The 15246-nt window shown below is 36.0% G+C and overlaps 1 protein-coding gene across 8 annotated transcripts in view; it reads left to right on the top strand.

Moving 5' to 3' along the window:
- The window catches only part of DLG2 (discs large MAGUK scaffold protein 2), a 1864788-nt gene that overhangs the window by 1152791 nt on the left and 696751 nt on the right, over positions 1 to 15246 (top strand). For 5 of the 8 annotated variants that reach the window (XM_087433535.1, XM_087433534.1, XM_014790366.2 and 2 more), the window contains exon 1: positions 171 to 479. The exons of the other annotated variants lie outside the window; for them this stretch is intronic. In XM_087433535.1, the coding sequence (XP_087289661.1) occupies positions 171 to 479 (309 nt within the window). Of the gene's footprint in view, positions 1 to 170; positions 480 to 15246 lie in introns of those variants that run through there. 8 annotated transcript variants of the gene reach the window in all.

Below are 15246 nucleotides of genomic sequence, written 5' to 3'. Positions count from 1 at the left end.
TCGCTGCTCCCACTGCTCCCACGATGCACTGCTTATAGCAGCTGTCAAAGATACAGAGGGATCCACGGGAAGAAAAAAAGACTTTTACAACTGCCTGGAAGGAAGGGGTGTGAGGGAGGAGACATTCCTGTGCAGAGCTGACCAAAGGAAAGAGTAGGCATCAGTGCAGTATGAATGCATACCTCACCAAGCAACACAGCTGCAGCCGGGGGTCTGATGGGATGGATGCCGGCAGGAGTGCACCCACACTGATCAGGGATGCCCACTGCGCTTGTGGCTGGCAGAGGAGCCCTCAGGGGCTCGGGTACAGTTCTCAGACCATGCCGTCCTCAGGACCGGGGGGCCCAGCTTCAAACAGGACCAAGCTGGTCACCTTGTGGGACAGTGTGCGGAAAAGCCCCCACAAGACGAGCTCCAAGGGCAAAGGGACTTGTGGGGAGCGTTGTGCCTGCCCACATGGTTGGTTCAGCCCAGCACAGGTGAGCCTTTTCGTTATAACTTTCCCTTGAGTATCGGAAGAAACTGAGAGCAAGTTGTGTGAGGTTAGCGTGGTTTGGAAACTTTGCTGAGTCCTCCTTGCTGACGGGGTACGTCAGTTTGGAAAAATGGTAGGCCAAGAAAATCTGTCATTTTCACAGGTATTTGTGGGCTCTCACCTCTGGGTGTCCTGTGAAAGTCCAGGGATGCTATGCTCAGTTTCTTTCAGGGACTTTTCCCCAAGTTCAACTTGTCTAGTCCTCAGATGATTTTACTTTTGTACATCATAGTCTTTTAGCAGCACATTTACTTTTAATCAATGTTAGATTTTTTATTCTGCCTAGTCTGGGTTTTTTCTGTTTTTTGTCTTTTTTTAAGGAAGAGAGAGAAAATCAACTTTAATCAGATACTTTCCTTCTCTTTAACGATAAAAGCATCTATTTCTTCAGCTATGGAAAGTAGTGATTTGAAGCATGCTATCCTAATTTTACTCTTGTAATACTGTATATACCTTTTCAGTAATGGAGAATAAAATTTGTTTATACTAAATAATTCATTTTACAAACAAAAGAAATAATTGCGAGTAAGCTAGAGGATGATTATATAAAGAATAAAATAATGAAACATTTTCTTTATTATTAGAGAGGCAATAAAGTTATTTATATTAAAAACTATAACTCTCTTTCTCCTGTAATGCTTTCTGAAGCAGATGTGCAGATTCCCTTAATTTGGTTCCTAGCTTGTTCTTGCCCCAAACTACTAGCATTTTACCAGGAATGAAATTGGCTCATTTTTTTCTGCCTCCAACCAGAAGAAGGAAAACAACTTCCAGTATATGCTGTAAAATATAAATAAAATGCACCTGTAGTCACTGTCATAAATACAGAACAATGACTGTTCTTAAATGTGTATTGAAAAGAGAAAAGCTATGTTTGCAGAAAATAATCCTTTCTTGATTTTAATATGATTTTAGCATAATTGAGAAGTGGATATTGATCACAAGTAAAATGCTATGATCTGAGAAGTGTAGAGAACATTCCAATTTTAATATTAGTTTTTAAAAAAAGTACTTCCAAGAATATCATATACTACTAGATCTTAATGATATAGTTACATACATTACATATATGGCTTTTGGTACATTAACATCATACATCTCAGCATCTTGATTTAAATCAAGACTATGTTGTCATTTTAGTATTAAACTGGTTCAGTTTGAAATGGAGCCTAACATTTGAAAACTCAGTTATTTTTTAAAATTAGAATGAATTCCAAACTGAATAAACAGTCTTGACAATTTTGAAATATATATTCTTTCACAAATACATGTGTTTATATGTCTTTAACCTATATCTCTGTAGTGATTACGCTAAATTCTCAAGGCTCTCATAGGCAAAGAAGACAAACTCACATCTAGCTTCTGGTTTTTGCACAGAGTGGAATAAGCAAACTTGCTTTATTGTTACAATTCTTGTTATCTAAGATGTAATAAACTTTCATTTCATAAATGATAATTTCCCAAACCAAAATTTCTAATACTGCCTTTTGATAACCATGCTCTAAAAATCTTGGTACATTTTTCGTCAACCAAGGCAAACTTTTCCCTCATTTGGTTTTTAACAAAGTCAGCCTCCTACTTACCTTAAATATATACCTACTTAATGCTTTAATGGCTTGAAATAGACTCTCTGCACTGATAATGAAAGATCCAGTGACATATGAGAAAGCAATAAATTGAGGCAGCCACCATCTCCCATTATTCTTTTACATACACATTTCTATACATTTTCTCTTTTATTCACATGTACTTCATTATTGACTAGGAAGAACAGTGATCCCCAAATATTGGAGCTACAATACCATATCTTTTAGGGTTCTCTATTTTGTGACACTCTTCTGTTACCAGATCCTTTCACCCTTTTACCATCTCAGTCCTATAAAAGGGCTATGCTAGATTGATCAATCTCTCCCTTCACCCCACTCCTTACCTTTTCAAATATATTATGTTGAATAATTTTTAAATGTGTCTATATATACATATGTGCCTAGATTTTAATATATGTATTTAAATATCTCTATAATACCTAATTACTTTCATATATTAACATATTTTTATGTATATATGAGTATATGTAATGTATACATGCATATACATACACACATATAAAAATTAAATTTCTATATTATTCTTTTCTCACCTAGAACGTCCTTGTTCTTACAAAAAAGTAGCTTGTTCTTAGAAAGAATTTTTCATTCTCTCTCTATAAAGTATATATTTCCTATACTTCTGATAGATATTCAAAAATGCTGATATATGTATATATATCTATATTCATTTATATATACATCTATAGAATATATCTAATATTTGAAATATACAGACATGTGTAAGTACTATACGCCCATGTAAACTCTCACAAAAACAAGAGCATGAAAGTATGTATGAATATGTGTCCATTAAAACTAAGTCTGTTTTGAGAATTTATGATACTATTTTTACCCTTTATATTAGCAAGAGATATCCTACGAAATATTGTAAAACAAAGGATGGAGGCTAATGATACTAAACATTAGAATCCTTGATAAAGCAGAAAGAAGGAGAGTGCATGTTTTAGACTAGCCTAGGGACCCACATGTGGTACAGAACGTCCCTGAGGGCTGTTAAGTGTCTGGGAGCTGGGATCTTGCCCTCAGAGATATTTGCTGTATTACGTGGAAATCAGCAGTGTGATTTCCGGCTGCTATAATGGAGGGCCATGGTAATGACTTGAGTTCCTCCCAAGGCTCTTTGCCAAAATCCTGTTATTTGGGGTGCTGTGTACTAACAGGACTCTGTCATTATGTTGTTCCTTAGCAGGACTGAAAAACAGCTTCTGTCCTGTCTCAAATAAGTTTTCACTCCATTTGGGTCTGTAGAATTAATATAACCATAATAATAGGTAAGAAAATGGAAAATTATAGTATCCAGAAGTCAATTCTAGAATGCACATCTAGGATAATAATGTCGGCCTTGTGAAAAAAACATATCCATCATTGCTTATGTGGCATTTCTCCCCAGTGCAGACTGATCTGAGGAGGCAGCACAGAACAGCAGAGACTCAGAAACCAGAGTTCTATGCATCTATTCTTCACTCATTCATTCTTCATTTGTTTATTCACTATCATTTCCTGAGTGCCTACTATGTGCCACTGTATTAGCCCTGTGAATATAATAGTAAACAAAGTAGATACTACCCCTACCATTATGGACTGTACGGCCTACAGTGGTATGTAATATTTAGCAAATATATCATTATATACACAGAATTATGTCATCATAAACCACAATTTGGAAGTGACACAAGGCTCCATGGAGTGCTGCAAATTCCATAGTAAATGTATATTTGGGATACAGAGGGACCACAGAGGAGTAAGAGTGCAAGATAGTCCCTTTTTTTTTTTTTTAAATAAAAGATGCTGCCTCTCTTTAAGCCTGGATTTCCTGTTTTGTAAAATGAGGATAAAAATAGTACCTAACTCATAGGATTGTGGTGAGGAATGAGTAACATAATACATAAAACACTTAGCACAGTGCTTATACATAGTATAAGCTCAATAAATATTTGTGGAATGAAGGAATGAATGAATAATAAGTCCACAATAAAAGTTGGCTATTATTAACCTCTTCATTAATTCATTATACCTGATTTTCTGGGAAGAGAAGAGAGGTGAATCAGTGAAGATTTCATAGAGGTAGTGGTACTTGGGATGAATTGAATTGAATCTTGAAAAAACTTGTGTTTATCAAGTAGACAAAGAGAGAAATGCTTTTTGAGCAAAAATACAACCAGAAACACATGTAACACCCTGGTGCCTGTGTGGAACGGCTCATAGTTCTATCTGCCCATGGAGAAGTGGGCAGGGATTGGTCACAGAAAGCCTGGTGGGCCATGATGAGGACTCCATTGAGTTGGCAGCGTGGAGTCACTGCGGGATTCGAGTGCCTGCTCTGCCACTCTCTCTGTGTTAGGCTTCATGGTCAATGAACCCTCTGGGCCTCAGCTCTTCTGGTTCTAAGAAAACTGGTTTTCCATAAATGAACCTCCATATCTCTTCCAATACTAATACTCTGTGACTCTGTCAACTGATACCCATTAATTAATGGGAAGCACTTTGATGAGGATTTATACTTCAGAGCCAGACAATTCTAAGTTTGAACTTATTGGCTCTGTGTGACCTCACTCGCTTAACTTCTTTAAAACTCGTTTATCTCCTCTGTAAAACTTAGGATGATAAAATCATGTTGCAGAAAAATGTAAGAAGAATTGAAAATACTCTTTAGAAAGAGCCCAGCATGGCACTTAGAACTCAGGAATTGTTCAGTTAAAAAAAAGATATTTATGATTACTAGTGATATCCACATTATTTTTTTTAACCTGAAGAGCTTATTATTCATCAAACCAGTTATCAGTATTGTGGTCTTTCATTAGAATTTCTAGCTTGTCCACTGAATTTTCTGATGTCTTACTTATAACGATGAAGGTTAGGCTAGGCAACTGTCCAGAAACATTTGGCACAATACCACATGAAGATGGGGTGACATTTTGTCCTTCAGGGTTCTCAGAGCACACTAAAAAAAAAAGCACGTAAAATAGAATTGTATTGTCGAAATAGCATTCCCATTAGCTTGTATTCAAAGATAGGTGATGTTAGAAGATTTTCTCAGCAACATCCTGCTAGAACAACTGCATTTGAAGTATTTAGCCAAACTGTAAATCTTCCCTAACAGTCTCTTTACAGCTCCTCCACAAACAGTAGTTTGCAGCAACTTGAGTGCAGAGGATTTTTTAGTCTGAGAAGGAGAGTTGCCTTAGGCTGAAATCTCAAACTCACCTTATGCCCAGCCAGAAAAATCTGACAGCTTGTTTTAGCTCTGTGGCTGCTTCTACTGACTCCTTCCAGAAAGAGTGCCCCTTACCAAAGAATAAGACTTTTTAGTCCCTGGAAAACACCAGCTGCCCCTAGACCAGGGAAACAGAAGAGACTAAAAGATATTGCAGAAGGAATTAAAGGTCTAAGCGTTCTTTGGGCAGACCTGAAGCTGGTGAGCCTTCCTGGAGACCTTGCTTCTGGACTGTGACATCAGTAGAGCATTATATCTAGGGCAAGACAAGTAGAGGCAAAGTACAGAGGATGGGAAAGAAAAGAGTCAAGATGACATTATGTATTGAATACTTGCAATAGCCACAATGTGTGAGGCGCTGTGCTGGGGGCTTTAACATTAGTCATTTTGAATTCTCCCAACACCACCAAAAGAATGGTATTGTAATCCCCATTTTACAGATGTGGAAATTGAGGCTAAAGGTAACTTGCTCACGATGGCACATCTGGTAAGGGCAGAATTAGTTTCAAATGTAGATCTATATGACCCCCTTACCCTTTTCACCATGTCTTACAGAAAGGCCTATTTTGAGGTACACTGCAAGATTGAATATCCCCAGAGACTTCTTTAATTATCTATTTTAACAGGAAATTTCCTGAAGGGATTGGAGTGTTTTACATGGTTGAGATGACTGGCACCCCTAGCAGAATCCTGGATTTCCCCATTCTGCCTCATTTTCTGAGCTCAGGAACCCTGAGTTGGTCAGGCCTAAAGAGCCCTTCCCTCTCTGATCAAGGAACTGTGCTGATGTGAAGTAGTTGGAGTCAATTCCCACAGCACTGACACTGGCTCTTAGAAAGACATCATAATCGTGGTTATTTGCAAATTGGATTCAATCTTGCAACATTTATGGTAAGGAATTGGGAACCAGGTGTTGCAAACTTAATATAAATATAAAATAAAAAGTACATGTAGACATTGTCTGTGTTAAGTCCAAGAGCATCATCTCACATTGCTGAACGTTTGTGAATTTCATACACTACCTACCTGTGTATCTATCATGCCAAGAATCAAATACCTCTTTAATACCACTATCTCCATGGTCTGTCCTCTTACTTTTCCTGATACTCTTTGATCTGTTACAAATATTGTCTTACCTGATTTTATTCTCCTCCATTCTTTACTCTACTCTATTCCACTATTTTAATTTCCCAAAGGCATATATATGCTTTATAATTATGTCAGAACTGGATGGGAATTGAGAGGTTATCTAATGTATTTTTCAAAGGAGAACCTAAAGCCTAGAAAAGTTAAAAGATTTGCTCAAGGTCATTCAGTTTGTGGCAGAATTGGTCCATATCTTTGAACTCAGAATTAAGTTCTCTACTGTTTCAAGCTGCCTTCCCTCTCTTAGCGCTTATGTGCTCATCTTCATGAAGCATAATTACTGACAGAAAATTATTAAGAATGCAAATTGTTGATAATGCAATGTTGAACGTTATATAAAAAGTTACGTAAACCTAATTTCTATTATCTCATAATTCAGACCAGAGTCCCCAAGGAGATAAAGAGTGAGAAGAGCCACTAGAAGTCATTTTAGAAATGCATGAAAGTACTTATGTATTGATGATGATTAGGAGGTGATACTGGCATTTAGAAGGGGGCCAAAGATGCTAAATGCCCTAGAATGTGCAGAGCAGTCCTGCACTACAAAGAATTACCCCATGTACTACACAACTTTTAAGATTCCACTGGATATTAATGAAGATGTTTTTTAAGTTTATAGTTTTGTAAGCCTAAAATCAAATTGTTTTACTTTTTTTACATTAATTTTTTATTGTGGTAACATTGGTTTATAACATTATATAAATTCCAGGTGTACATCACTAGATTTCAATTTCTGTGTAGACTACATCGTGTTCACCACCTAAAGTCTAATTGCCATCCATCACCATACACATGTGCCCCTTTACCCCTTTAGCGTTTCCCCCTCCCTGCTTGCCCTCTGGTAACTACCAGTCTGTACTCTATATCCGTGTATTTGTTTGTTGTTTTTATGTTTCACATATGAGTGAAATCATACAGTATTTGGCTTTCTCCATCTGACTTATTTCACTTAGCAAAACGCCCTCAAATTCCATCCATGTTGTCACAAATGGCAAGATTTCATGTTTTTTATGGCTGAGTAGTATTCCATTACAAGGTATTTTCTGCAAGGATTTAATAATCATTAAATATTCTAGGAATGTAACTCCTGTGTAAATCAAGGAATTATTGTACTCTGTTCTGTTAGGAATTTTATCAGGAGTTGATCCCCATTCTGGAAAATCCCATCCTTACAGCAATGCTGCTGCTCCTGGTATTTGTGTTGCTGATACCCCTCTGCTGTATCAGTCTACATCTGTAAATGTCACGCGCAACTACGTAATTGAAGAGACTTGAGGATCCTTCTAATAGATATAGAAACAAAGGTTTTGAACTGGTAGAAACACATGAAATACAATGATTTCACCAAATTTCATTAATAAGTTTGTTTTATTTTATTTTATTTTTTTGTGAGGAAGATCAGCCCTGAGCTAACATCCGTGCTAATCCTCCTCTTTTTGCTGAGGAAGACCGGCTCTGAGCTAACATCTATTGCCAATCTTCCTCCTTTTTTTCCCCAAAGCCCCAGTAGATAGTTGTATGTCATAGTTGCACATCCTTCTAGTTGCTGTATGTGGGACGCGGCCTCAGCATGGCCAGAGAAGTGGTGCGTCGGTGGCGCCCGGGATCCAAAACTGGGCTGCCAGTAGCAGAGCGCGTGCACTTAAACGCTAAGCCACGGGGCCAGCCCAATAAGTTTGTTTTAAAAATATTTCATTTAATTGCCATACCATATATTAATTTTTAAAATATTTTACCACATGATAAGAAATCTATTTTGTGAAACTTATCTGAAATTGTTTATTTTAGAGTTTTCTGTTTTTTCTATATTACTTTGATATTGTCCCAAAGGTCTTCTACACTCAATTTCCCTGTAAACTCTTAGGTGGCTGGGTTTTTTTTTTTTTTGCATCCATTTCCTGTTCCCCATTTTTTATCAAAGGATAGAGTTCCAAGGTCTTTGAAGCACTAGAAAGCAAATGTATACCTTTACATATGGAGGAATTCCAAACAGGGATAAAGAGATAGAGATAGAGAGATGATAGATAGATAAACAGAGAGAGATAACTTCCTTTCTGGCCTGCCCTATATAAAACAGGAAATTATTTTGACACCAAAGTTATAAATAAGAGCAATTTTATTTGCAAAAATACGACATTTTTACTTTTGCTGCTTCACCTATCAGCAATCTTGTTAGATTATCTGTATTTCAACTAAAGTTATTTCCTTTGTCTCTTATATACAAACGATGTGTTATTACCTCTTCTAACACTGACTTTCAGTCTAGGATCCATCATACGTCTATTCTTTCTCTTTTCCTGTGCTTCTTATAAGAAATGATATCTGGTCTCTTTACTGCATTTAAATCTAAATTTATTCATTATAAGTATCTGTAAGGATTTGACTATTTCATTACATTGTCTAGTATAGCTGAACTCACAGATTACCATTGAAAACATATTATTTTAATATAAAATGCTTTCTTGTCTTTCTCCTTTTACTTCAGTTAAGTTGTATATATAAAAAAGTATGTGTAGGCAGTTGTATTATCTATGAATTTCATTTCAGATGGAGAAAGGAAGGTATTACAAAACATAAAATGGAAAGGTTGGGTCTGATAGAATTGAGAACCACTGGATCAGATATTTGATATTGTTTTGTGTATCCTTACGTGTGTGTGTGTTTATCTTACCTTCCAACTAGACCAGAAGTCAGCAAAGTATAGCCTGTTGGTCAAATCCAACCTGCTACCTGTTTTTGTATAGCCAATGAGCTAAGAATGGTTTTTTATATTTTTTAATAGCTGAAAAAAATAAAAAGAATAATAATTCATGACATGAAAATTATATGAAATTCAAATTATACTATCTATAAATAAAATTTTATTGGAACACATCCATACTTATTAGTTGACGTATTGTCTATGGCTACTCTTGTGCTGCAGTGGCAAAGTTGAGTAGTTGTAATACAGACTGTAGGGCCAGAAAGTCCTAAAATATTTACTATGTAGCCCTTTATAGAAAAAATTTGCCAACCTCTGCAGGAGGCTACCAACTTTCCATTTCCTTCTGATAGAATGTCCCATTCTGCCTAACAAAGCGTATCCACTTTTTAAAGACCTGGTTCAAGCACAGCCTCCTCTTTAATCCTTTCCACTCCTTTTTAGCTCACAAAACCTCTACTTAACATGATGTTCTGCACAATTAGCATATTACCTTGTATTGTGATTAGTCGTTTCCTTCTCAGCCTCCTAATTAGAGAGTGAGAGATTCCCCATATGCCCAGCTTAGAGCCTAATTCACAGTAGCTAACTCTCCAATCACCTTTTTGTGACAATTTTTGTAGCATCATTAAATTATATATTTGGACCCAGACTTCTCAGCTGCATCTGTGGCTGTGGAGAGGAGAGACTGTGTCTTCTATACATTTATGTCTAGCTGGTTACCGTGCACTGCACAGTTTACCTATCACATCGTATCACAGGTATGAATAACTATCTATCTGCTCCACTAAGCTGAATTCCATTAGAGCACAACCAGTTTATTTACCTTTGTTTCCCTATTACCCAGCATGCAGCAGCAGATCAATAAAGTGTTCTTGATTGCTGAATGAGTATTAGCACAGGGCCTTATATATAAAGGTACTTAATCAGTTTTGAATTTGATTTGTAGTTATTATTATTACTAATTACACAAGTGCCTTAAGATCAAGAGTGGCGTCTTCTATCCTTATAGTAGCTCTATTTAATAACAGATTGTAATAAAAAGTTGTTAACATAGATTTATTGTTTTGTTTATTTGTTTTGTTTTTAGTTTGACTCAGATTCTTATTCTGCTGTTAAAATATTGGGATCCCTGTTCAGAAATTAGGTTCTGCATTCAAGTGGGTCATGCTGTTCAATGATAAAAGGTACAGTACTGTACTTTGAGAGGACGACCAGAAAAAAATCTGATTCTACACAGTTTCTTTGTCTAGTTTAGGAGTCTCTTATTCTCTAGAAGGTTGAAATAATGTCATGAAATATTATTTTATAATTAGTTTCTGTACAATCTATTGTAGACTGCATGACCTTTTTCTCCATCATTTTCATCATTAAATAGAAGTGGTCAGAGTACAGTAGTTGGCACCACCACATTAAAAATCCGTAATTAAACAGATTTGCACTTTATTCTGATAGGCTGTGCTATTTAGTTAGTGGTCAACATTGATTGTTATAGTTTTTCAACAAGTACTTTTTTCTTTAAAATAATGAACTAAATTTAAAACTACATAAATTTCTAGATTTATATTACATTTTAGAATGATTAGCAAATATATCTGCTTCTGACAGATTGGGAAGACAATGTTATAAAACACTTTTTGATTCTATTTGTACACTGATCATTCATTTCTCTGGTCTATTTCATTTGTTCTCTATGACACATATCATTGCACTTAATTGCAATGTTTTAGGCTTTTTTCTTACAAGACTTTTTTTTAAAGCAGTTTTAGGTTCACAGGAAGATACAAAATTTTTTTATTCTTTGTTTTCAACTTCAAGTTTTTTTTCATAAAAATAAAAACTCAGTGGATAATCATAGCTTTTCAGTTTTTTAAATTGTCTATGCATGTGTATCTTCAGAAAAATATATATAATATTTTGTATTAACACATGCTCACAAATGTACTTAAATATAAGTATTGTTTATATGTTAGTGAGAATTTAAGAAAATAAAACTGTATTGCTTTTTTAAATTAAAATCATACTGTGAACATTTTCCTAAGTTAGTAAAATATTTTTCTTGTTGACATAATCTTTAATGACTGCCAAATATTCCTATATCTACCAAAACTCATATTGTTGGACATTTAGGTTATCTTTTTTTTTTTTAAATTAATATAAACAACACTGAAGTAAGCAGTGGTGTACATGAAACTTTGACCACATTTCTCATGGGGGTATATTTTCAGAAAAGGAATCACTGAGTCAAGAGTGTAAATTTTTTTAAGGCTCATAATATTTATCTAGTCATTCAGTCAATTTTCTCTCAACAATTATTGAACAGTTCCCACATGTCAAAACACTGTGTTAATCAATGGGGATATAATGGAAAACAAAAGAGATTGATTCCTGCCCCATAGAGCTTAGAGTTAATTGCCAAATTTCTTCTAAGAGAACTTTACAAATTTATAGTCCTCCCATTCCAGGAGTGTATGAACGTGTCTTTCCTCCGGTATTCTTGACAGTTTTTTCTTTGTAAAAAAAGTTCATGAATTTGGTAAGCTAAAAATTGCATGCCATTGTTATTTTAATTTGTGTTTGTTTGTTAATGAGGATGAGTACTGTTCATGTGATTGTAGCCAATTGTGTTACTATTATGGCATCTTTTATAATACCTAGCACAATAATAATACCCAGTTGGCAATTTAATACATGCTTAATTTGTTGACTGGGTGGATGGTAGGAAGGAAGGAAGGAAAATAGGAAGGAAGCATGGAACCACAAATAGGTGAGTAGTTCTTATATAAAAGTCCTGGTAAGAGAAAGTTCCACCTATCCTAAATATAGCAGAGTAGTTCCTAACCGTCTTCATGAGGGATCTATGCCCCTCTCTCTCCTGTCACTGTAACCCCTTTCCTTGTGTCTGTTCTCTGGAAGGAAAAGAGCTGAATGCTCTTCTTTTCACACTGATGTAGGTGAGCAGGATTGAATTGAGTGGCAGATGAAAAAGTAACTAGTACGACAGGCAGAAGTAGACAGGGTAGCTGACTATCAAATAGAGAGTTTGCTGAGGAGTGCAATGTGGGCATTAGATTGACAGTAAGGGAGCTTGAAGAGGAAAAGTGATCTAATTGATCAGATGAGGAAGGGAAATAGTCTGGAAATTTCCAGCCTGTTTTATAGTATGTTTATATATGGATAAGAATTTTATGAAATTTGCATATACACATATTCAAGGATGATGTGTGGTCCACGTGTCTTAAAATGCAGGCAGTCTGTTCCTACAAGTCGAAAACCTAATATCTGATTGTATGAAATTTTATCCCTTAAAAACACACTATTATTACTGTGCCGATGCCAATATTTAGAATTAAACTGATATATGCAACAACTCTGTGGACTCCTCTTATCAAAGCTGGGCACCCTCTGGCTGTTCTAAAGAAAAGTGAAGCGAATCTATCAGTAATGTGAGGGCAGCTGTTTTCTAGTATAGGAGAGAACATCATTTTTAAAGGACTGAATGGAATGGTGACAGTTAACTAGGTTGAGGACTATAAGTGGATCGAAGACAGAAACTCTTTTGAGTTTATGAAATATCTCAGCATAATTGGGAGTTCCTTATAGGCTTATAATTATTACTTTTCCAATAATTGAGTCAAAAATAGACCAGTAACGATTGACATCATGATCCCCATCCCTTTTTGTGCAGGTCACTCAGAGCCTTCAGCCTATTTTTCATTACTCTTCCTCTTTCCTACCCTGCATTGCTCTCAAACCTATTTTGCAATTCACTCAGTTCTCCATGCCAGAAAATCAGGAAGTCATCATCAGCTCCATCATCTTCTACTCCCAAGGCCCTCACTAGTTATTTGATGACTAGTTGATATAGACTTGTATCTCAGAGTGTCTCAAATATTTTCGCTTTTTCCATTCCCACTCTCAGTGCTTGAGAATAGATGTGCATTATCGTTCACATACGCTGTTTGCAATACCAGTGTCCTCCCAGATGCCTTCCATCCATTCTAAGTGTTTTTGTTGCCAAATTTATCTTAACACTCAGTTCTATTCATATCACTCACTGATTTAAATGGTTTAACAACTTTAAATCATTTAAAGTAGTGCTTCACTTTGAGTGTAATCTGACTTCTGGAGAAGGCAAGTATGTCTGGAAATGTTAATGGGTGGTCTATGTTGGATTAAATGCATTAAGCAGTTGTTTATTTTTTATTATAAGATTTTTCAAAGCCCTTGGGGTTTTATGTCTCCCAAAGGCAAGTAAGTTATGTGGAGCATTTCTTAAAGGTGTGTGATGATGAAATCCCTTTTTCATGGATACATATTTACCAGTATCTCATGAAACACAGTTTGCCAAACACTAGTTTGGTATTCTAGCAGAGCATTCAAAGTTGTCTTCAATTTGGCCCCAACTTGCATTTCTAACCCTATCTCTAGCCACTCCTGTTGTATTCTGGTCACACCCAACCACTCATTATTCCCTGATTCCCTGAAGCCACCAAGCAGTCTCCTGCCAAATCTTTGCTAATGCCTTCCTCTCTCTATAATGACTCTCCCTGTCCCTGTGTTTGATAAAATCTTATTCATCATTCAAGGCTCATCTCAATTGTTATCTTCTTTAAGCCTTCTTTTCTCTGTGCTCCCATAGAATGTTGTACATACACCTGCTTTTCACTTAGCATTTTAATTGCTTACATGTCTGCTTCATCTACCATATTAGAAGCTTTCAGAGAACATAAACCATGCCTTATTTATGTCTGTATCTTTAGTGCTAGGATACGGCTTGACATATTTTATGAATGATCGAAGGAATGGCATCTTTAAAAATAGGTGGGGAGGGAATAGTGTTGTATTAGGTAAGACATGCTGGAGAGGTGAATATTTAGGTAATAATGTGATTAGGTCCCTGGATCCCACATACTATCTCTTTGAAAGCCCAGATAACCATTCTGATGAGTATCCAGAGGAAATAGGGACCAAGAAACTGACTCAGACTGGCTAAAATGTACATGACATCAAATTGTAAAAATTGTTTATTTCAGTGAAAAATATAGTCGTCAGATGATTTTCAACACCCTTGTTCTTAAAATCTATTTGTTTATTCATTTGCAAAGATTTATTGATCATCTATTGTAAGCAAGCCCTGTTCTAGACACTGGAAGATATAGCAATAAATATAACAGGCAAGATTTGGAGCTTATATTCTAGTTGAGAAATACATAAAATTAACAAGTAAACAAATAAATAGCATTACTTCAGATGATGATGTACTATTAAAAAATATACGAGGGCAATGTGATATGGAGGATAGATAGTTTGGTGGAAGGGGGCTTCTTTGGATAAGATGGTAAAGTGAGGGAAGGCCTTATGAGGAGGAGACAATTGAGTTGATGTTTGAAGGATGAAAAATGAAAAGGGGACAACCTTATGACAATCTTCAGGTGATGTCACAAATAAAAGAATAGCATGTTCAAGGACCCTAGGGTAGGAACAAGTTTGATATGTTCCTGCAATAGAAGAAGGTAGTGTGGAGAAGAGAGAGTGTGGGGAAGAAGGACAGGAATGGAGTTGGAGAGTTAGATAAGGCCAGGTCATGTAGACTTTGGAAACCACGGGAATGTGTGTGAATTTTATTTAAAGTTCAACAAGAAGCCATTGGATTCTTTTAAATTAGGATGTGACAAGATCTAACGCACATAGTGAGAATAAGCTGTGGGGAGGTGATAATGGAAGGAGGGAGACTAGTTAGAATGCTATATAGTAGTACTTCCAGGGGAGAGATGATGATGGCCAGACTCAGGTAGTAGCAATGGTGATAGAGATCCTCTATATGGATTCAGAATATATTTTGGATGTAGAGAAAAAAGATGGATTATATAGGATGGGTTTCTTTGAGGCGGGATATGAAAAAAATTAGGCAAATAAGAAAAATAAAAGAAGTCAAGGGCAACTTTCCGATATTGGGTGGACTTCTCTCCTTGGAGTCAAAACATTTTCACAATTTGTGTTAATTAAACAGAAATGTTTGAACTCATATGTTCAGATC

The sequence above is a fragment of the Ceratotherium simum genome, chromosome 7 (genome assembly GCF_057802395.1).
Source record: "Ceratotherium simum simum isolate JZ-2026a chromosome 7, ASM5780239v1, whole genome shotgun sequence".
Classification (NCBI taxonomy): domain Eukaryota; kingdom Metazoa; phylum Chordata; class Mammalia; order Perissodactyla; family Rhinocerotidae; genus Ceratotherium; species Ceratotherium simum.
This window is presented reverse-complemented; position numbering and strand designations above follow the sequence as displayed.